Consider the following 23,245-nt stretch of genomic DNA (forward strand, 5'->3'; position numbering starts at 1 on the left):
CCGACAGTGATGTCATCAGGCAACCGCGACACGATGTCCTGAAAACACGTGCCTTAAAAGTAATTAACGCATGGCACACGCCCGCATTCTCAAACGAACGACGTCCTGCCACGCTGACCACAGAGCACGCTCCTCGAAAATAGGTCAAACACGTGTCCTGAGAACAAAGACATCTCTGTACACGGTACGCCTGGAACTTATATAAAGCCACGCAGCAGCACGCAACGCCAGAGTGAACCTCTGCAGTTCGACCAGATCACTTCTCCGAAGCTCAACCTCTTCGTACATACAATAACCATTGTAACAATTGAACGAAAATAAACGATCCTCTTACAAACACAAACGGTGTTTTCTTAGACCGGGACACGGTCAACACATCTGTCCCGCGCACTAAAGCCTTTTACTTGGATCCTCCACCCACCCCATACGCAATAGTATGATAGTTCTCATTGGTTCGGTGATTACTAGTCAAATGTGAACCGGTCACAGGACAACCGATCGCTCTAGATCGGTCACACACTAAAACTGGTCACAAGCTAAAATCGGACAACCAGTTTTCTCGTGACCAGTTTTAGTGTGACGGGTGATCATGTGTGACCGATCTAGAGCGACCGGTTGTCCTGTGACTAGTTCACATATGACTAGTAGTCCGTTTACCCTCAGTGTGTATACCAGATGTTCCGTTATAGAGATTTCAGTGACTTTTGGGCGAGCGCTTTGTGACCAGCAATCACCGAACCCTTCCTGCTAGCTACTGCACTGCTAGGTAGCATTCAGCAGCAGTCGTAGATTCACTGACAGTAATGTGGCGATGGTTCGGTGATTACTCGTCACAAAGTCACTAAAATCTCTATAACGGAACATCTGGCAGCCGAAAAGTCCATCATACTACCGATAACTATCATAGTAACGAGAACTTGAGTGCTAAATATTGTGTATTCGCGATTTTCATGGCAAAAATTGTCTTTGTGACCACCCCAATGTGACGAATAGTCCAAATGAGTTTTTTTCATATTCTGGGGTACCTCAGGGGTCCAACTTAGGGACATTATTCTTTTTAATTTACATTAATGACATCTCAAAAATAATTAAGTATTCAGACTATCTTTTATTCGCCGATGACCTTAAGCTTTTTATGACAGTTAAGTCTCATAGTGACGCAGCCCTTCTCCAATTGGACTTAGATGCGCTGTCAAGTTGGTCTGTCGATAATAAATTATTTTTTAGCATTCAAAAATGCTTTGTTCTCAATGTGACAAGATCTTCAAATCGCTTGATTTATCCATATCGCCTAAGTGGTGTTGAATTAAAGTTTGTAGATGAATATTGTGATTTGGGGGTCTTGTTCTCGAATAATTTTCAATTTAAACGACACATAGACAATATTTGTTTGCGTGCAACAAAAATGCTGGCATTCTTACTAAGAGTTAGCAAACCTTTCCAGAATACGTTGGTGCTTAAAATTCTTTATGAATCTTTATTACGTAGTATTCTAGAATTTTCTTCTATTATATGGAATCCTACCCATATAACACATTCATTGAAGATTGAGAGAATCCAAAAACAGTTTCTCAGATATCTTTATTTGAAACAGTATGGTTATTATCCTTGGCTATATCCTAGTGCATTCCTATTAGGGGCGTTAGGTTTCAACTCATTGGAGTCTCGTCGGAATATGTTACTGGGAAGACACTTTTTTAAGCTGTTGAATGGGATAATACACAATCCTCAGGTTCTAAAGGAATTTAGGTTTAATGCACCTTGTAAATTTAGGGACTTGAGAAATCGTGATTTGTTTGTTCCTCCTGTGGCTCACACAAATATGTTGTCAACGGCTCCTATATCTAGAGCGATATATCTGCTTAACAGGATTTATGGTGAAATTGACCTCTTCAATATAAAATATACTAATCTGGTTGAGTGGTTGTTGACAACATATTTGAAAGTGGTTGATTTTGCCTATTATAAATATTAATGATTGTTATTACTGTTGCGTAGGGGTGGGTGGAGGATCCAAGTAAAAGCCAACAGTCGTTTCACAGCATTTATTGATGATTCAGGAGATACACGTATTGCCAGTGCTCCGTCCAGAATGCCCTGAGATCGCTTACGTACCGCCTTATAAGGGGTAGATCTCTCAGGACGTCTAATCTGTTTACCTACTGTATAGTCACGTATTCGGATATGTATTCCCACGGTATGAGAAGTGCAATCATTGTTTCATAACTAATCTAATCCTTAAAACCCACTTATACCAGTCTCACGGTATGCATTTAGTTAATCCGTTAACAGATATCCGTTACAGATAATCCTGTCCCATGTTCGGTCACACAGTCTCTGGGATTCTATTCGCTTAATCCGCGGCGTACGTAACATTACTTTATCTATGTTTTTCTTTTTTTTATGATTTTAATGATGTTGTGTTAATATTGTTATTATTATAAGTTATTATTACTGTTATCATGTTATTATTACTGAATGACCGGCCACAGCGACGCGTTGGAGATCTCTGTAATGTCACTGTGGCTAATATGTTAAATAAATAAATTACCTGTGGCGATGGCAGATGTCAGCAGTTGGCAGCAGTGTCGACTGACAGTAGGGGTGGTTGTGGTGTGGAGCGGTGTCGTGTCGTGTCGTGTCGTGTCGTGTAGTGCGATTCGGGGTGGGGCGAGTTGGGCGAGTTGGGCTGAGCTGAGTCGCGATGGGGGTTCGCTACGGCCTCTTCATGCTGTGGATCAGCTACCTGGTGTGCGGAGGCGCTCTGCTCTTCGGCCGCGGCTTCCTCTTGTCCCGAGAGGCCCGAGTGGAGCGCACCAAATGCCAGCCCTACCAGCACATCCCTTGCGGCCCTCTCGAGTCCGGTCACTCTGGATCCGAGCACGGCTGCACCCCGCGCCAGCGACTGGCTTCTCTCGCGCTGGACCTCAACTCGTCGAACCGCGCCTGTCCGCCGGCTCGCGCCAAAGTGGTGGTGCTGCTGATCGACGCGTTGAGGTTCGACTTCGCGTGGACGAATCTGGATTCGGAGCCGGAGCCCGACGCTCCGTCGTACACCAACCGGCTGCCGGCCATAACCCGAATGCTGCGCCAACAGCCCAAGCGCTCCCGCCTCTACCAGTTCATCGCAGACCCCCCCACCACCACGCTGCAGCGGCTGAAGGGTCTCACCACCGGCTCCTTGCCCACCTTCATAGACGTCGGATCCAACTTTGCCACCCCTGAAATCAACGAGGATAATCTCATTGACCAGGTAGGTTTCATTTCAACATTTTACCATACTAATAATACCTCTTAAGGATACTATTCTTCGGTACATTATATGGACGTATTCATAACTCCATTCGCGCATGCGCATTTATGCATTCATGCGCGTCCATATTTATTTTTTTTTATTGTTACAAATCAATATACACTCGTCATTACAGATTTGCTCCAATGCGACGGGTGTACGCATTGATGTATAATTCACTAGATCCGCCCTCACGTCTTATACTGGTCTCCCTTTTGGCGCATGCAAAATACATGGCGCATGCACAGTTTCTCTCGGTAGGTAGGTAGGTACCGCTGCGTCGTAGGGAAAAAAAAACAATTTTTTCCTCCTACTTCCCCGCTAGTTAAACCCCCCGCACCCCTCAGTTAATGAAGACAAGATCTCCGACCAAAATCACACGTCAGGGCCCATCTATGTGTATTATACATCAATGGGTGTACGTTAACGAAATACAGAATACATAAACAATCAGAAATCAGAATATATAACATATAACAATTAATCAGAAATAATAATCATAGAGGCATCTGTGGATTATTTTTAGATTTTTTTTTTGTGTACAATTTTTATACATATAATAAATAAGATATCTATATATTACTGTGCATAATTATTACAAATTATACACAGGCAGATTTTTGTAACAGGAATAGATCTAATACCAATGTTCAGGAACCGTTTCAGCAATGATCAGATAAAATTGGCAAACTCTGATAGAGAAACGATCGATTTGGAGTCACAAAATCCCCAAATCTAACCAGCAGATGGCGAGGACTCGAACCTTTGACCTCAGTGGTGCTAAATATATACGCTACTACTAAGCCAAACTGCTGGCTAATATATAGAATGTACTAAAGAATACTGTCCGTACTTCGGGTCGTGCTGAATAGGCATGAACAGACCTTTTACCGTTTGCCCGCGGCCGTCTTCTATGGAAGCTTTGGGCGACAAGTCTGTAGCGCGGCTGTCTTCCATGGAATTTTTGAACTTTGCACGGGATTTTGAGGCTTATATGCGCCTTTTTCAACTGTTTTAACCCGTTGGGTGCTAACGACACCCCTGTCGTGGAAAGGGACAAAGCGCGCGTCTCATCTAGCGCGCTTTGTCCCTTTCCAACAGAAAGGTTCAAAAAAAAAATACGCACTTGCTGTAGTAATGCGAGAAGCATTCAATTTTTTCACCTAAAGGTCTCTATACACTCTATTTTAAATTTTATATAATGTTATTTACTGTTTATTTTTTAACTTATTCAAAAAATATAGACGTTTTGGTGATTATATTTTTATACAAAAAGCTTAGTAAATATTACTCTTCGTAAATGTAAGTGAATATACTAAAATGTCTAATGGCTGATCCAAATATTTTTGATTTTTAAATGCTTTTTATTATTACGAAATTATGTTCACAATACATCTTATATCTATTTTAATAGCTACTGATCATTTTCTATTTTACAATTTAATTTAATTTGGTTATTAATCACAGTATTATATTATTCTAATGTTAATCTAAAGCATAATAGGAAAAAGAGCTCAAAAACCTATTTACAATCCTTATAAATGTTCATAATACATCTAATACATAATATTAATTAAAGACTCTCTAAAGTCGATGACCTAATGCAGATTGTGTTTAGGTAATCTGTGTTTATACCTGAAGGGTATAGACATTTTGTTGTAATCACCGAGACTCTTCACAAGTGTGTTAGTATGGTTATTAGTGATTCTGTCATAGAATCTACTGGTTAGTTTGTTAGTAATGTCTGTAACAAACGGAATATTATATATGGCATGCTAACATAATATGATGCTATCACTTTATATGTAAAAATGCCAATTTTTTTCGATTTACCTGCTTACACGATAATGGTGAGTCGATTCCTGGAAAACATCATGTAATACCTTTTAGCAATTGTGGACTTTTACGCTATCTTTTAAGGGAACTAAATAAGGGAAAAACCACAAGATCCTTTTTTACGCGATATCATATGAAAAGTACATTCAGCCTTAGCTCAACTGTCGTTTGAGACTTCACGACTTGACTTACGTATCTACTTGATGTATTACGTATCTACTTGATGTATTACGTATCTACTTGACTTACGTATCTACAAGAACATGGTCGAATACAGCTATACAGCGTCAGGAGATTCCTTTTACGGGGAGGCCAGGGATTAAAGTTGCTATTCAGGGAAACGAACCCATAGATTTTTTTAATTTATTATTAGATCAGGAATTTTATAATCTCGTGATTGAACAAAGCAATTGAAATATTAACTAGATCGAATTGTGAGCATAGCCGTATAGCACGCTGGAAAGATATAACAGTCGACGAATTTAAAATTTGGCTAGGACTTTTGCTGCACATGGACCATACGATTGATTCGTCAAAGTGATTATTGGAAAAAACATTATTTATTCAATCTCACCACATTCTCCCAATTTATGTCTCGTGATAGATTTTTTTTGATTTAGAGGGCTTTGCATTTTAATAATAATGAAGAAGATGATACTAGCGAAAATAATGAATAAATATAGGTACTGTATAGCGTGCTTTATGCAAGATTCAGGTAGACGCGCCTTCCAAGAAATGTCTAGACCTCCACACTGTCAAAACATTTGTGAGACAGAGCTATTTTATAAAATATCAGCATAGCACGGATTCTAGCTCAGCATTGAAAGTGTTAAGGTTCAAAATTGGTTGAATATATTACTGAGAGTTGAATGCCAAATATTCAATTTGCTTAAAATGAATATATACCATTCAAAAATTAGTTTTTTGTGGAACCATACTGAAACCTCGTTTATGTGACGTCACATCTTCATACAATTATGAAGATTGACTATTTGACAATTAATCCAAAACTACGAGATATATTATGTATTTTATTGTTTAAAATAATACTTTATGTGTTAATTAACCTATCTGGTTACTTGAGTAAATATTAAAATCTGTATTTAAGGTCGAAAACTCGATTGCCAAATTCGCGAAAAAGTTGCCGCGTACAGGGCTTGTTCGCTACATTTATTGCTGCGGGCAAAGGGTTAACATACGTATTTTTAAAAAATTGTACAAGTTGCAGCTATAAAAATTTTATTCATATAAATCGATTCTATTGGGCCAGGGTTTCCCAAACTTTTTCTGCAATGGAACACTTTGCAAGCTCGGAAATTTGAACGGAACACTTTTTAGGTGGGGTAATTCCTACTAGTTAAAATTAAAAAAATATATATATATTAAAACACATTATTTATTTAGTAATTATTTTTAAATACAATATATAAACATAAAAATATGAATAAATAAAGCACTCAATAACTTTGATGATTTTGAGTCCATGAATTGCATATCATCTTGATATCAGGCATAATGTTGGTAAGTTTCATTCTAATATCTGGTGTGGTATCGAGCCTGTTCCTGCACTTTAGCTTCGTTGCAGCATAATAAGAAAATCCTTCTTCGCATAAATAGGTAGCAGAAAACGGAAGTAAAACAATAATAGCTTGTTTTGAAAAATTGGGATACTCTTCTGACAAACTCGCCCAGAAATCATTAAAAGCCTGATCTTTGTATTTTTGTTTCAAATCAGAGTCACTAATTAAATCAATTAGATTTTCATAGTTACTTGCGCTTAAACCTACTGGTTTAGCTGTCACGCAAAATGGATTCCGAACCCAGGAATCGTTCATACTAGTTTTTGGAAAATATTGCTAACGAGTTGTCGGTGTTCTAAAAATACTAAGGAAATTTCTTCATCTACTTAAAATTCAATTTAAACATCAGTGAAGATTGATCATCACTCGCCTTTCAATATGAAGTAGAAGATCTTTACATGTGTTCCAAATTGTCGCAGAACATTGTTTGGAAAACAATATAATTTTTATTTCAAACAACACAAACAGTATTTGTTTGCGGGCCACAAAAATGCTGGGATTCTTACTACGAGTTAGTAAACCTTTCCAGAGTGCGTTGGTGCTTAAAATTCTTTATGAATCTCTAGTACGTAACATTCTAGAATTTTCTTCCATTATATGGAGTCCTACTCATATGACTCATTCATTGAAGATTGAGAGAATTCAAAAACGTTTTCTCAAATATCTTTATATGAAATTGTATGGTTATTATCCTTGACTATATCCTAGTGCTTCCTATTAGGGGCGTTAGGCTTCAACTCATTGGAGTCACGTTGTGTTATATTTTTCAGGAAAGCACTTTTTTAAGCTATTAAATGGGTTAGTACACAATCCTCAGGTTCTTAATGAATTTAAGTTTTATACACCTAGTAAGTTCAGGGACCTGAGGAATCGTGATTTATTTTCTTCTCCTGTGGCTCGCACTTATATGTTGGCAATGTCTCCAATATCAAAAGCGATATATCTACTCAACCGGGTTGCTGGTGACATTGACCTGTTTAATGTAAGCTGCGTTGAACTGGTTGAGTGGTTGTGGAGCAATGCCCGTGGTTGATTTTATCAATAATAAATATCGTCGACCACAAATGTTTTATAAACGTTAATTTGTGGCATGATTGTGTGTCTGGCCACAGTGACGCGTTAGAGTACTCTGTAATGTCACTGTGGCTAATATGTTAAAATAAAATAAGGTGATCAATCACAATATTCATATAATGTACCTGTTTTTTTACTCCTATATTTATTATATCTTTATCCATTTGATGAAAGTTTTGCAGCAGAATTTTTTTTTAAATAGTAGAAATTGAAAATAATTTTAAGGGAATAATCTACGATTTAATCTATACGAAATCTAATTAATACAAAAAAAAAACTCTTTGTTAAGAATCGCACTCACTAATATAATTGCTATTTTTAATTAATACCTGTATTAATGTATGTATGTTATTAAATAAATATGTATTACTTTCAGCTTGTATCACATGGTGGAAAAGCTGTGCTGCTCGGCGATGACACGTGGGCTCAGTTATACCCCAAGAGATGGCTTCGATCTCTCGCTCTTCCATCATTTAATACTTGGGACTTGGATACTGTCGACAATGGTACATATTATTATTTGGTTTATTCATATTTAATATGTCGGTGATGATCAATCGATGTTTTGTTGTTTAAGCTGTCAAAGCACGGTTACCAGAAGAACTAGAAAAAAAAGATTGGCAACTTTTAGTAGCCCATTTTTTGGGTGTTGATCATTGTGGTCACCGTTACGGACCTTTGCATTCTGAAATGGTTCGTAAACTCACCGAGATGAATCAAGTAATTGAAGATACATTACAAACTTTGGATAATGATACTGTTCTTTTTGTAATTGGAGATCATGGAATGACTATTACGGGTATGTCTATGTAATGTTTTTCATACTTGATCGATTTTTTTTTATTAATTTATATATTGTACTGTTGTATGTTTATAATTAGGAGATCATGGAGGTGAAACAGACGCTGAAGTAACTGCAGCAATGTTTATGTATTCTCCATACGATTTAATGTCACCACCTGAATTACTCAGTCCCAGAACCGTTAGACAGGTAAATTTTAATTATTTTAATTAGTTACATAATATTGTATTTGCATATAAATAAATGATTTGTATGACTTTTTATTTTTCAGGTGGATTTTGTGCCTACAGTATCTTCAATATTAGGTCTTCCTCCTCCATACTCAAATTTAGGAGCGATTATCCTAAATTCACTACCATTCTCAGGAGACTCTAATATTCCTTTTAATGATTGGCAATTTGCTTTGATCAATTTATGGGCCAATGTGAAGCAAGTAAGGTTCTTTGTGTTTTGTACATGCATATTTCTACGTCTAATCAAATTAAACTTGAACTGTATTATTTCCAGGTCACGAAATATATTCAGCACTATTCGCTAATTTCGGATCAATTTCCTATTGAAAAAATAGACTCCATTGAGAAAAAGTTTATAATTCTAAGTCATAGAGTTCAAAGTATTTACAATGAACGAGCTTTTTATTCTTTTGCTACTGATGCAAGGTTTGTTCACTAATTTATAAAATATCATGCAGGGCTGTGTAGTCGCTTCAAAATTTTACTCTGACTTTTACCTTATACATACTTCAACTCCGACTTGAATGATTTTAGTAAGATTAACTTTTCTTGCGAACATATAAATTTGCTAGTAATAAAAATAATAGCTATTATTAAAATATGAAAAATTACTTAAAGTTGACATGTAACCTAATTTATTGAATTATTGATAATGAAATAGGTATAAAGAAAAAGTAAGTACATATGTAGTGTATTTATATGAATTTCATATACAAGAAAATCAATCTATATATATAAAAATCAATGTTTGTCTGTCTATCACGTATGCGTTCCTATACCATTCAACCGATTGCGATGAAACTTACAGGAGTTTCTGTAAAAAAAATCGCCCAGAAACGGGAATGAGTGGCAATGCAATAATTTCAACTTTTTTCGCGTCGCCACCTGCTTTGTTAGGGTAAAATAAACAAATAATTGAATAATTTCAAATGTGTTCGCCGCCTGCATTTTTCCGCTGTTAAACGCTGGATAAGTCAGATTACCACGACTTTAACTTGGGAACGGGAATTCCGTGCGTTATTGTGGCATTGTAACGCATGCCGGGTTCAACTAGTTTAATAATAAAAAAACGTGAAACAGAGGAAACAATCAGTTTTGGCCACAATAGTTCAACGATTTTATTTTTTAATGTAATTTTTAATTTCATGATTTTTATAATTAAATTATTATATTTCAATTTATTAGTGGCCTTACTTCAATATAAAATTGGAGACTAGTTGACACATACCATAACACTATTAATTAAAGAAAATAATAATTTTTATGACTTCGACTCCGACTCTACAGCCCTGATATCATATAAATATTTTACATTTTTGAAGACTAATTTTCGTTTTATTTATTTCAGAGAATTTTTAATTGATGTGCGATCAATGTGTCAAGAAGTTTGGATACAATTTGATTCATTTTCAATGTCTCGTGGACTCCTAATGATCTTTTTGACAATCTTCTTCTGTTATATGATAGTTGACGGAATTCCACCCGAAAGATTTCCTGAAATCTTTCAAAGCTCATATCTATTATATTCCTACGGTGCAATGTTTTTCGCTGTACTATTCAGTGTCGGCTGTTATTATTTCAGTCTCATCGAAAGATTAGGGCTTACAATTTTGTTTTCCACCGGAGTTGTATCCGTGTTTATGTTATCAATGTTGGTCATTCAAAATTGGGAAGTAATATCCCAAAATTGGTACGAGACTACGCGGAGAAAGGATTGGGTAGACCTTTCGGCTCGAGCGTCGTTAGCATTTTCCACATGTGCACTATTCTCGAACAGTTACATCGTCGAAGAAGGGGCGGTTCTGTCGTATTTGTTATTGTCCTTGCTAGTGGTGTTAAGTTACAGCAGTGGAATACCTAAAATATTGTACCCTTTGCTCATTTGCACGGCCACACCGTTAGCCGCCTCACGATTTTACAAAGTGTGTAGAGAAGAACAAGGCGAATGTTACTACAAGAATGAAGACACCGGACAGACCAGTCCAATGCATTTAGTTACAGGCTTGGCCTCGTTGGCTTTATTAGTAATTCTCACTAGACTTTGGCTTCGCTCTTGCGGTAATTTGGTATCGCACGATGCAATACTGTGGCGCTATGCCCCGACGGTGGCCGCCGTGTGCACGGGTGGTTACTGGGTCGCTTCTTGGAGTCCGCACAAGGTGTCGTGGAGAGCGGACAGTATTGCGAGGTTGGTTTTCGGAATCCTCGCAGTTTCTATAATAGTTCTCATTATAAAACCGCTCAGTATTTTCGTTCTACCAAAGCAAAACGATAGCGTTTCCGTCTACGGTCAAGACAACATTGTGCCGCAACTGTTCAATCAGATGAAGGGACTCTTCAATAAACACTCTTTGAATAATAAAAGACAAGCAAACACTCCCGTCGTGTACGGACTTGCTACAGTCTACAGCGCCGCTTTTGTCATGTTGACTGTTTGCGTCACTTTGTTGATTAGTTTAGTATTAGGAGCCAGATCAGCCCCGTCTATCATATTGCTATTCGCAACTGGAGCATCTATGCTAGCAATGCTAGCCGTTAACCGCTATCACACTTCAACATCACTAGGTAAACATTCAAAAGATCAGTGGTTTTATATATATATATATATATACGTATCTATCTTATTGTAATTATTATCACGTTTCAGCTCAACTTTTAACCGTTGACAATTGCAGTATCCAATGCTGGGTACTACTGTCCGTCTATTATTTCTATGGGACAGGACATCAAGCTGCGCTCTCATCAATTCAATGGGGGGCAGCGTTTGTCGGAACTGGTGGTCATTTCACATTCAATGCAGTACCTGCAATTCTTGTTATCGCTAATACTTTTGGTAATTACAACATCGACTGTTCTCATATGAATATTTATTTTTATTCATTTATTTATTGAAAAATCAACAGACAACATATGTAGAAATGCATAAAAATAAATAATAAATGTAACAAAATAAAATAACATCTGAGCCCAATTATAGATTTTTGCAAATTACATAAAATCGTATATAGAGGCAAACAAATGAAAATGAAAAGAATAAAAACTAAAACATGACTAAATAGAATAGTAAATAACTAAACATAAAGTGATTTTAATATTGGATAATGATGTATAATGGATATAGAAAATGGATCAATCAATCAAGACTCTCCTGATAGCAGTCCTGAATTGATGCAAGGAAATACCGAATAGATCAATTTCATTCAGCTCCCCGTTAAACACGCTGTAGATAGGAATATTTTAGGGAATTGGTTTTGAAAAGAGTGCAACATTTCTAGAATACCTAACTGGGATCCTGAAACCAACCTTACTCAGTAAATTGGGACAATCAAGGAAACCGTTTAGGCACTTAAAAAGGAATGTAGCATCAGTGAGTTGTCGCCTGACAGAAAGATTGTTAAAGGATAGGAGTTTTAAAATATCGGGGACAGTAGTATGGGCGTAGATAGAAAAACAATAGCGTAAGGATTTGATAAATTTTAGTTGGATTTTTTCAATACAATTAACATGGGATATATAAAAAGGTGACCAGATAATTGAAGCAAATTCAAGGTGAGATCTTACAAGGGAAAAATAAAGGAGTAGGAATCCAAGAGATTTATAAGCTTTATTAGTAATGAAGGAAATATGTTCAAAGTAATCGAGTTTATTATTAAGAATTACACCAAGATCCTTAATAGAAGAGGATGTATTTAGAATTGATTGGTTTAAATGGTAATGATAAGTGATAATAGATAATATATTGAGCTTTTATTCTAAAGTGCTTTTGTTGTTTTAGGAGCACAATTTTTGGCTGGATTGTGCATCCCTCTGTTGGTGTTGGCCCCATTCCCCATGTTTGTAATGTGGGGACATCCTTCTCGTCATTCCTCTAAAGTCGACATCCAAAGAGGTGAATTGATGCTGTATGAGAGAGAAACGATGCTAATGGCAGCCATGTTTAGTACATCCACCAAATATATTCTCTTTCATTCAGTCAGGGTAATTTTTTACATTTAATCTTCATTGTTTTAGTGTTAATATATATTTATTTTTTTATTTACTATATATGTTTTTTTCGTTTTAGATGTTTGTGTGTATGTTAGCAGCAACAGTTCACTGTCGCCATCTTATGGTGTGGAAAATTTTCGCCCCGAAAATGATATTCGAAGGTATCAGTTTGATGATAACCTTAATAGCAGTTTTAATCTCATACTTTATACTACTTCGAATACATTCTCGTCTAAGCGTTTTTATTGCAAAATTAAACAGAGAAAGCTGATAATTTTAATTTTATATCATGTGTTTCAAATGTTTGTACTGTTGATCAGTTGGTGATTTTTGAAATTTTACGAAATTTACAAAAAAAAATTGAAGGCGTTGCGAGATTCAGCAATCTCTTAAAAATTACATGTGAAACCAGTATGTACTATATAAATTGAGATCGTCTTTGTAAGTACAACAGGTAGTTTATCATGAACCAATATTTTATTTTACGCTATAAAATATTGTATATTCATATTTCCATTCTTAGTATACATACATACATACTCATCATTTATTAAAAGATTTATCAATGTTTAACGTCATATTTGTAGAATATTTTATTAGAATTCATAAAATTCGTTTATGAAACATGTGTATAGATATTTGTATAATAGATCTGAATTTGTGTTCCCGTATTGACTGTATGTATTTTTAAAACCAACCTTTATGTACTTGCATAGCTGTGTATTATGTGAATGAACTTATGCACTGCCAATTTTTTTGCTTGTTAAGTATTTGAAATTATTGAAAGTTGTCCATGTTTTTTGTTATATGCATATTATTGAATAATGCGATATTTTAGTGAAATACTTAGCAATTAATACTAAGCTGCATATAAATATATATATATATATATATATATATATATATATATATATATATATATATATATATATATATATATATATATATATGCCATATGTTATTTGTAAATGATGTAATCAAATAAGTTAGCTGTAACCAACATAAAAAATATATACGTTGTACTTTTGAATTTTATTAAATGTGTATTATCAATTGTATAGGTAACATATTATGTTTCCTAGCATTTTTATTTGTTTATACGAATTTAATTCGAAATATAAACACCAAAGCATTTTTAATTATGTATTAGATGGTTGTTTAGTCATGTAGAGTTAAAAGACATTTTGTTTAATATTATTTGTAAATAATGTTGATTTTGTTTATTAATAATTATGTGTTGTGATCCAAAATGGACGAGATTTTTGTAATTTGCAGCCATAGTTTAACCAAACTTTTTTTAACAGTATTATGATGTTACACCATTGTATTTGTATTTTTGTAGTTTTAAGATTATTTGTTTTGTATTTATTACAATTTTAATATTTATAAAAATCGTATTCTTTCAACTCCATTCCCATTAAAAACAATTTTGGTATTTACTCACATTTATTCTGCGACACATTTATGGTAATAAAATTAAAATCAAGATAAAAAAGTAATAAAAATAGGCAAAATTTTATTTTGTTTTTATAAAATGGGCTTTAAATAATTTTTAATATTCCTCCAAATATAGTATAAATCTACAGTTTAAATAATATATGGAAAATCAATTAAATTCCTTTAAAAAACAACGAAATTCTGTTGATCTCTAACATCGCTGCCAATTATGTACTTTAATCAGATAGTTTTAATAAAAATAGTCAAATTTTCTTACGCAAACAGGTAAGGAAAATTTCACTTCCGGCATTTGTGGTTTCTTTAGATACATACATATATTGGCAGATTTGTACATTGAATTCTCATACAAAATTAAGCTTGGGGCTTACATATTTCGCCCACAAATCTAATTTTTCAAAATTGGGCGTATATAAACAAGCAACCATGGCTTGGTTAATAATTCTCATGTAATTGACATCGATCGATTCACTGTTGCGACAAAAATGTAGCCACTCCAATAACTAAAAATATAAATATTATAAAAAATATATTTTCAAACGTAAACTTCAGTTCAAAGAAGTAACCATACTTGACACCCCACATTCTTCCACTCGTCAGAATTTTTAAACAGATCTGCAAAAGCCTGAGGGAACACCTTAAATCTATAAGATCGAGATTGTTGATCAACAAGTTCAGTGTCTTTATAGAAACTCGAAATGCAGTGTTGTGAAAATATAATCACACTCAACATGATAACATCCAAGAGAAAATTTATCATATCCGGAGATGAATCTCTGAAATTTAAATACATTTTTACTTTATAAATTCTTATAAGTGAACATAGTTTTAATATATTTATACATACTGCGTCATTTGCATTTGGGTCCTCGTTTTCAACTGCAAGAGCCAATTTCTCGTGGAGTCGAGTTCAATTTTGGTGTTGATTAAAATTGGAGTCAACATGGATAATATTTTCGGCCTTTCGTTTACATTGTCAATACCATAATCAATGATATCATTCAACCAGTTGAGAGGATTTTCCAATGTGTCGTCGTTGGCTAACTTGCAACGGAAGTAGAACGATTTTTCATCCATTGGCTGTACAAGCTTTCGTACCATATCATAAGATAAATTACTACAGACTCGAATCAAATCGGGCCAAACCTATGAATTATAAAATACACAATTTACCGACCCATATACATACATATTTAATTTAAAAAATATATGAAAATCAACTAAACTTACTATATTTTTATGATCGAAACAATTCCACATGTCTAATACACATTTAGAAAACGAATTTTTAATTGCATCGGAAATATTTTCATCTCCGAGACATTCCGATATAGCTTTCAATAAATCCACACATAAATTATAATTAATTGAATTTTCTTCTGAAGGTTTATTATGCGAGTTCCACATTTGCAATAGCTTGATATATTGTTTGAAGAGGTTTTCGATGATTGATAGGATTAGTGTGGGTTTTGAAAATTTGCATATTATTGGTAGAATGGTACATATAATCGCCACGTCATCTTCCTATAACAATTGTAAGGTTTTTAATTGTTTTCATTTATATATGTACATACATCAACACATAATCTAGTAAATACACACCGTGCATAAACCTTTGAATGATTCTAAATAAGTGGTTAGTAGTTTCATTGCTGAAGGGGAAGATTCGCTCAACTTTGCTAGCAATTTTATTATTGATATCTTTTCCTCTAATGTGAGAATCAATTCTTCATCGTGAATTAGATTTGATAGAAAACACCAATTTAATGGAGGTAACGGTTTATCGAACGACATTGTCAAACACCTGATAGATTGCATCAAAGCGGGGTCAATTGCTTTAGTGTTGATTTTCATTACCTTCGAAATGAAAAAGGATTTCTTAAATTCAAAAACAAATGAAAATATTAAAACAATAATTAGTGTAAAAACACATATTTACCTCTTTTCTGACAAATTCTAATAAACCTCTAACTACGCTTGCAGTCGGCAAATACTTTGCAGAATCTGGTTCTACAGAAATGACATTATAGACTCCACTTCTATATGCAGACATTTCTCGATTCATTAATGAATGACACAAGTCCACTACTCCAGGCAACGACTCCGTACGAGTACACTTGAATAAATTCTCCCACACGATGCCTTGAAACCGAGCGATTATTTAATTTCATTTTGAAATCGACAAGTTTATTTAAAAGCAAATTACATCATGTTGAAACGTACTCGGTATATGATCCAATACATCTTCCGGTTTTGGTTTTTCATCTGCTACAATTTTTAAGGCATTAGAAGGAATTACTACACCGCTTCTATATTTTTCTGGGAATTGTTTCAACGTGAACATGTTTATTGTGAAGTTTGACAAAGCACGATAGGCAGCTATATTGGTGCTATAACTGTGACTATCACTAGTGAATTGCCATAGTTTAACGATTACTTTATCGACAAAATCATCATAGTCTTGTGTATCACAGTATAATGGAGGCACTGTTCCGAGTAACTCGCATATCCTAAAAAAATTACAACATAGAAAACACGCTCTCAGTGTATCAATAAAGTAATAAAAAGTAATACAAACTTTATTTTGACTTTTTCGCATTTTTCACGATGAAATCTTGGTGCAAGCACTTGCCAAGCGCTTATTGGATCTATTACTTCGGCTTTCCACAAGAATTTCAAAGCTTCTAATGATAAGCAACAAGCGATAGTGCATTCTTCGGTTTGCGACTGGTTTATTAATTCGGATAAAATGGGAACCAATTCCATTCCACGACTTTCAGCGCTGATTAAATATAAAAAAAAATCAATGTAGCTTTAAAATACAATCATTTTAAGTTTATTATTTACAATATAAAAACCTAGTTTTGCAGATATATTCAACGGCTTTGGCTTGAGCTATTAAAATTTCCCATTTTATACTTTTATCTTGCATTTTAGATAAATTCTCAGCTAATACAGTTTGTAAGTATGGATAGCAACGGTGTTGATGTTTGAAGAGTATTATATATAATTCAATCATAAAAGATTTCGGCAAATTCGTAAGATTCTTTAAAATTCCAATTACTATTGGGATGTTTTCCTGAATTCATATTATAATTAATTCGCATAAAAAGAGATACAGATTTAAATTTTATGCATATGAATAAGAAATATGTATGTACATACTTTCAATAAAGCCAATTTGGAAATGCCTTTAAGTAATTCAATAGTCAATGTTGAATTTGTAGAAAAATTCAAACAATATATAGTAATGGGTAATTGTCCAGTGGCTGTATTGGGATGTGCCGAAACTAGGTCCATAATCAAATCAAATACTTGGACTTTCATACAATCGGCAAATACTCGAGACGGTAACAATAATAGCGATTGAAAGAAAAGTAAATACTCGCATTTTACATTAGAATTAGCAATGAGTTTCCATTTCTCAAACCACTTGTTAAAACTCTCTTGATTTTCAATTATGTTTTTGTAATTTGTACAAAGCTCTGATACTTTATAAATACGACTATTTGTGGATTTAAAAATATCAAATATAACATTATCATTCGTCTCATTTAACTCATTATAACATTTTTTCGTAATGGTGTCGAGTATTTCTCTTAATGAAATATCAAAATCTTGGGTAAGAACGTTTTTATTATAGTCCCATTGCAAAATAGCTGACACCAGCATATGGTCGGTGAGAATGCAATGGTTCTTTTTGCATCCGATAAAACCTGAAAAAAGTAATAAAAATAAAATTTTATGTATCCTTTATAATATGACTTGACCGTTTGAATTCAATAATGCAAATACTGACATAAAAAAAGCAACTCAGACATATATAAGGCTGGACACACTAAAACCGTTTCAGCGAGCAGGCCGATTGTGCAAGCTAGAATGTCTTTTTTGACGCTAAACTTTAAAAGTTTTTCCATTATACGAAAACACTGTCTAGGATCATCGCCATTAATAATAAGTGCATGAGCTACAGTTGCAAAATTAGACAAAAGGCTTGAAAGCAGATCTTCGTTCTTTTCATCAGCCCATTTTATTAGCAATGAATATATTTGAAATGCTGACTTGGCGTTTGCTGGAGATATCTAAAATTATGAAACCATATCAGAAAAAATAGTCGAGAAACACTACACCTGTGTAAAAATGTATTTATACCTCTTGCCAAACCAAACACTCTACAATCAAAGAAAACTGTTCAAGTGAATAATCAAAGTTCAAAACGGTACTAAGTGTATTATGTTGATCTAACAAAGTGTAAGATTCGTTTTTATTACATAAAATCCACAAAAACACTGGTCTCAATAATTCCAGTGCATACATTTTTACCCTAAAATTATTATTAATACTATAAGAAAATATATAAAAAAAAAAAAAACATTTGCAAGTATTATTCATTCATATCATTACCCAGAAGTTGATGAACAAATCGTGTCCATTTTATCAATAACTTCATTGATCGATTCCTTTCTTTGATGAATAATCAAAATAAACGGATGCATCGGATCTATCATTTTCCACCGACATTTATACTCAGTGTTAGCAACAATATCACATTTAACACTCTCTATTAAAATTCCAGAAATAATTGAAACAATGCCCGTATAGTTGCTGTAAATTTTGAAACAAACTGTGAATAACAATTATGAAAAATATCAAAATATATCACCAAGTACACACCTTACAGATAGAAGCATTGCCATTGTAGACGAGAGTGACGGATTAATATCCATTAGACCGTCTCTTAATAGCTTCAAAAATCCACAGCATGCTGCTGAGCTGACGACGATATTTGAAGATACACATTGCTCATGCAGTAGATTAAAATGCTGCTCCAAATCATTAGAATTCTTATTATGTTTTATTAACTTCGCGATAGAATTTAAAAGTAAACTTATGGCCTCAGTCACAATCATGACATTATTCGAATTTAATTTGTATTTTATCTCCTCCATTGTAGGGTAGTAAACACAAAATTAAATTTACAAATGGATAACAAATGTCACGAACTGACATTTGTTGAGGTTATAAAGTTGCCAGTGTAAAAAATATACACCTGTATTTGCATTTGCATTTTGATCAATTTCGATTTTATCCGATTTAAATTTGAATGCTGATTAATTGAATAAAATTTGCATTAAATATTCACTTAAAAATATGCATATATGTATAGATGATGTAAAATTGCCATAATACGAATTTAAACATTTCGTATACAATCGAATGAATGAAATATTCAGCACTGGCAACATTTGTTGTTGTGAATGACAGTGATAGAGACAGTGAGTGTGCTAGGTGTGGATTGTGAGGAATACTAAGCAAATAAGAAGTTTTGGAGTACAATAATGTCATCGAGCGGTGGTGCACGAGATCGTGAGTCTATCCAGAAGCAAATCCAACAGGATTGGGCTAACCGGGAGTACATTGAAGTTATCACCGGAAGCATTAAAAAAATCACCGACTTCCTCAACTCTTTTGGTACATTTCCTATACTATTACATCATTTAAAGCCACTATTTCTTTCAGTCATCATTATCTTTTAAGTGCCGATTCAGTATTGATATGCAAAATTCATATGTTAATCACTAACTTTTTAATACATTTGTTTTATGAAATCTTGCATTGCTAAAGAATGTTTTGTATATTTGCAGACTTATCATGTAGATCTCGACTCGCAGTTTTAAATGAAAAACTCACCACCTTGGAAAGAAGGATTGATTATTTAGAAGCCTGCGTATGTACCATGCTCGTATTTAGTTAGAATATAAATAATATGAGCGGATGATCTCTTAATATGGCTCTTATTTTTCAGGTCACAAAAGGTGAAACTTTGACATAGCACAATAAATAAAATACTGCCTAATATAATGTGAAAATAGCAAATGCATGTAGCATTTTTGCTATCAATTCATGCAAATGTACAATACATTTTTCCAATTTATATTTATATGAACTAAAATAAACTTGAGACTTTTTGTTTAATTTTATTGTACCTTTATTGTTTTAAAAAGTATCAGATTTATTTTTTCTATAAATTATGTATAAGCTTCTTTCATATTTGTACAAGTCGAGCATTTCTATTTAATTTACTTTAAGATTATTACAAATAAAATTTAATTTTACATTGTAACATAAACAACATTTAATAAATATCTTAAAGTACAAATGAATTAGTTATTATTTTATAGATCTGTTTTTTCATTTTTGTGATTTGGTTGAATACTTGATCCATCTCCTCCGTCGAGTTGTTTCAATAATCTATACAAGGCTGCGGCTTCCTTTATCCTACTGAATTCCACGCAAAATGCTTCAACCTCTATGAAGAGTTCCTAAAATAAATAATATTTTGTTATTAATACAATTTCAGTCACATTTATTTGATTTCTGATAGGTTTCGAATTTACCTTGACATTTATTATTTTATTCCTGATTAAAGATTGCAGAAACACACAAAGAAGTCTAACAAGCCGCGTTTGTAAGTATCGATCTCCTATAGTTTCACACGTTGATATGCAGTTGCTTATATAAAGATGCACAAACTCCACCGGTAAATCGACGGATGTCGTTAATCTATAAACGCAAAAAATTTTTACGTTATAAACATAGAAGTAGAATGCATAGAATGGTCATTGTTAACAAAAGTATCGTCTAAAAGCGAGCCATCGAAGAGAGAGACGGAAAGTCAGAAGAGAGACAAGAGAGAGAGAGACGAAGTTTATCAAAAAATGAACAAACTCTGCAAGAGTTTTTGTAGCAACATTTTTGGAGGCTGAGAGTGATTCTATGCATTCTACTTCTATGGTTATAAAGTAATATATATTACAACACTACATTTTAATAGTAATATGTATTACAACAGAAACATTTTAATAGTAATATACGTATATTACAACAGAAACATTTATGTATACCTGTTAACAACTTCAACAGAGTGCAGTGACATTTCCATGTTCACAAGAATACTAAAATATTCTGTAATTTGTTGAGAGTGTATAAGTTTCAATAATACAGATATGGCAACCATAGGATTATACTCCACCAGATCGGGTAACTGCAAAAAAAAAAAAACAATTTGTACAAATTATTAAGAGCCTTTCAAAAAACCTGTATAAATAAAGTAACAAGTTTTACAGTAAAATTTAACAACCTGAGTTGGCGTAATGCCCACTTGATAAACTACATTTTCGTCTTGCTCTAAACATGCCAGTAATCTCTGTTGAAGAGGTACGTTTAAAGTCCCTTTGAGTGCCATTTGAATCAAGGCTTGTGCTTCCGCTCCCACGCTAGATAGCGAGCTATCATTTTGCGATGACGTGTCCGTTGATTCTATCTTTTCGTCACTAATGTTGGTAACTTTCAGACTTTCGGAAGAGGTATTCGGTGAAATGGATTGTGTAGTGCATAAACCTTCCAAATCTATGTCATAAATAGGTTTAAAGAAATTTTGACATGATATATCCTTCCAAACACTCTGAAATAAAATCAATGCATAATTATGTCACACAGATATATTAGAATATATATGTATTATATTATTAGAACAATATTCATAAAACAATACCTCGATAAACACACATTTATCATTTTCTTTTTGATCGATTATATCAGGGGGAAAAGACAAACATTGGGGTGTAACTGTTTTGTGTAAAAGTAGGCCATCATTGCACAATAACGCTTCAACCATTTCTTTAAAAGCTTCTTTGTTAAACGGAGAGCTATAGACAAGAATTATAAAGTGCATTATGTAAGATAAAAAAGTGATTTAGGACGAAATTAATTAATTACCTGTCTCCTGATGGAACTATACCAGGTACAGCAACACGTGCGGTTGAAGGTAATTCGGATAATTTTTCAGCCACAGTCATCTGAAGTCCAGAATATTCGATATCAAGATCAGCAAAATTTTCAGTCAACATAATTTGCTTTGCGGACTTTTTCATTACCTGCAAAGAAAAATTTACAAGTGTCAGTGAATTAAAATATAATTTAGACACCAGACTAAAAATAGCAGTTATTATAGTTACATCTCTCGTTATGCCTTTGATTAGTAATCCTAGGAAATGTCTCTCTTGAGGAAGGAGAGGTTGTAATCCTTTTTTGCCTTCCAATAAATGAATAAACAGAGGATTAAACGGATTATCTGTTTTATATATATCATTTAGTATGGCAAGACCAATCACTTTCTGTCCTGGTAAATTTAAATCCCCTCCAGTAATTAATGTTGAAATAAGAAGAGAAACTGTGAACACAAAATTATTTTTATTTTAAATATGGAATAAATCAAACAAATATCTAATAAATCACAAAAATTATAGTTTATCATCCTGGGTTTATGAATTAAAAAAAAGTATTACAAAATTGAATTAATTTCGAAATATATTTAAATTTGCACAATACACACATATAATAAAAATACGTTATAATGAAATTTAGTAGTTTATCTTCTCCGACCGAGAAAAACTTTCAATAGAAACACATAAATATTTTACTTGAATCGACTTACATTTCCTGCTTCCTAACTAATAAATAAAGAAAAAACTCACCATTGAAATGATCAGTTTTGGGAAATCTTTTTTGCACTTGTGAACAAATTGATTCTAAGCTTTGACTCTCTATGTACTGTTCGGAGAATATTCTGAAAAAAATCATATAAATAATATATACAAAGTATACAAAATCAGTGAATGAGGTTAAATTGTAAATCATAAAATAATCAAAAATAATTAACTCACTCGCATATTAATTTGGAACTTTCGGAGAATGTTAACGACATTGTAATGACTTAAATCAGTCCAATTAAAATATGTATATATTCGACTAGACGCCACAAAACCAGCGGCTTCTGTATAAACGCACACCGCTTACCAACCCTGCTTGACAGTTATACTTGACACTTATCTAAACAAACTTAATTTTGTCCATATTTTTCACTCGCCTTAAAATCAAAATGTAATAGATATTATAATTCAATCTATGTCTGATGAATTAAAAG

At 33.6% G+C, this 23,245-nt stretch overlaps 4 protein-coding genes across 5 annotated transcripts; 2 read left to right on the plus strand and 2 right to left on the minus strand.

The window, feature by feature from the left end:
- HSPC300 (hematopoietic stem/progenitor cell protein 300) lies at positions 1 to 20,421 on the plus strand. 2 transcript variants are annotated; one of them, XM_077436848.1, is made up of 4 exons: positions 1 to 11; positions 19,541 to 19,731; positions 19,905 to 19,987; positions 20,066 to 20,416. In XM_077436848.1, the coding sequence occupies exons 2-4, from the start codon at positions 19,599 to 19,601 to the stop codon at positions 20,090 to 20,092; spliced, it is 243 nt and encodes an 80-aa protein (XP_077292974.1). In that variant the 5' UTR covers positions 1 to 11; positions 19,541 to 19,598; the 3' UTR covers positions 20,093 to 20,416. The 2 variants fall into 2 exon arrangements, with proteins under 2 accessions (XP_077292974.1, XP_077292973.1); XM_077436847.1 differs by lacking the exon at positions 1 to 11 and having other exon boundaries at positions 19,499 to 19,731; positions 20,066 to 20,421.
- PIG-O (phosphatidylinositol glycan anchor biosynthesis class O) lies at positions 2,585 to 13,411 on the plus strand. The gene is made up of 10 exons (XM_077436830.1): positions 2,585 to 3,253; positions 8,159 to 8,288; positions 8,360 to 8,581; positions 8,664 to 8,773; positions 8,856 to 9,017; positions 9,092 to 9,243; positions 10,166 to 11,382; positions 11,465 to 11,650; positions 12,593 to 12,795; positions 12,881 to 13,411. The coding sequence occupies exons 1-10, from the start codon at positions 2,705 to 2,707 to the stop codon at positions 13,073 to 13,075; spliced, it is 3,126 nt and encodes a 1,041-aa protein (XP_077292956.1). The 5' UTR covers positions 2,585 to 2,704; the 3' UTR covers positions 13,076 to 13,411.
- Positions 13,799 to 19,296, minus strand: LOC143915409 (focadhesin). The gene is made up of 14 exons (XM_077436047.1): positions 18,934 to 19,296; positions 18,664 to 18,864; positions 18,412 to 18,583; positions 18,059 to 18,341; positions 17,425 to 17,975; positions 17,118 to 17,338; positions 16,838 to 17,041; positions 16,483 to 16,769; positions 16,199 to 16,401; positions 15,862 to 16,116; positions 15,490 to 15,783; positions 15,107 to 15,405; positions 14,831 to 15,035; positions 13,799 to 14,762 (listed from the first exon to the last, which is right to left on the minus strand). The coding sequence occupies exons 1-14, from the start codon at positions 19,206 to 19,208 to the stop codon at positions 14,604 to 14,606; spliced, it is 3,609 nt and encodes a 1,202-aa protein (XP_077292173.1). The 5' UTR covers positions 19,209 to 19,296; the 3' UTR covers positions 13,799 to 14,603.
- Positions 20,233 to 23,163, minus strand: Not11 (CCR4-NOT transcription complex subunit 11). Its single transcript, XM_077436837.1, has 9 exons — positions 22,986 to 23,163; positions 22,797 to 22,888; positions 22,278 to 22,492; positions 22,039 to 22,196; positions 21,815 to 21,968; positions 21,401 to 21,724; positions 21,165 to 21,304; positions 20,658 to 20,823; positions 20,233 to 20,582 (listed from the first exon to the last, which is right to left on the minus strand). The coding sequence occupies exons 1-9, from the start codon at positions 23,024 to 23,026 to the stop codon at positions 20,436 to 20,438; spliced, it is 1,437 nt and encodes a 478-aa protein (XP_077292963.1). The 5' UTR covers positions 23,027 to 23,163; the 3' UTR covers positions 20,233 to 20,435.
- Between the last annotated feature and the right edge of the window lie 82 nt (positions 23,164 to 23,245).

Source organism: Arctopsyche grandis, chromosome 8, assembly GCF_051622035.1.
Source record: "Arctopsyche grandis isolate Sample6627 chromosome 8, ASM5162203v2, whole genome shotgun sequence".
Taxonomy (NCBI): Eukaryota; Metazoa; Arthropoda; class Insecta; order Trichoptera; family Hydropsychidae; genus Arctopsyche; species Arctopsyche grandis.

Bases quoted from the DNA above. Each gene is read 5' to 3' on its own strand.
- PIG-O (XM_077436830.1), top strand. From the start codon at position 2,705: ATGGGGGTTCGCTACGGCCTCTTCATGCTGTGGATCAGCTACCTGGTG. The intron at 9,018-9,091 runs GTAAGGTTCTTT...TATTATTTCCAG, and splicing joins TATGGGCCAATGTGAAGCAA to GTCACGAAATATATTCAGCA. The intron at 11,383-11,464 runs GTAAACATTCAA...ATCACGTTTCAG, and splicing joins TCACACTTCAACATCACTAG to CTCAACTTTTAACCGTTGAC.
- LOC143915409 (XM_077436047.1), bottom strand. From the start codon at position 19,208: ATGGAGGAGATAAAATACAAATTAAATTCGAATAATGTCATGATTGTG. The intron at 17,042-17,117 runs GTTTTTATATTG...ATATTTAATCAG, and splicing joins GAATATATCTGCAAAACTAG to CGCTGAAAGTCGTGGAATGG. The intron at 15,406-15,489 runs GTAAGTTTAGTT...TATAATTCATAG, and splicing joins GTTTCGATCATAAAAATATA to GTTTGGCCCGATTTGATTCG.
- Not11 (XM_077436837.1), bottom strand. From the start codon at position 23,026: ATGTCGTTAACATTCTCCGAAAGTTCCAAATTAATATGCGA. The intron at 22,197-22,277 runs GTAACTATAATA...TTTTCTTTGCAG, and splicing joins TCAAAGGCATAACGAGAGAT to GTAATGAAAAAGTCCGCAAA. The intron at 21,305-21,400 runs GTTGTTAAATTT...TTTTTTTTGCAG, and splicing joins TGGGCATTACGCCAACTCAG to TTACCCGATCTGGTGGAGTA.
- HSPC300 (XM_077436848.1), top strand. From the start codon at position 19,599: ATGTCATCGAGCGGTGGTGCACGAGATCGTGAGTCTATCCAGAAGCAA. The intron at 19,732-19,904 runs GTACATTTCCTA...GTATATTTGCAG, and splicing joins CGACTTCCTCAACTCTTTTG to ACTTATCATGTAGATCTCGA. The intron at 19,988-20,065 runs GTATGTACCATG...CTTATTTTTCAG, and splicing joins TTGATTATTTAGAAGCCTGC to GTCACAAAAGGTGAAACTTT.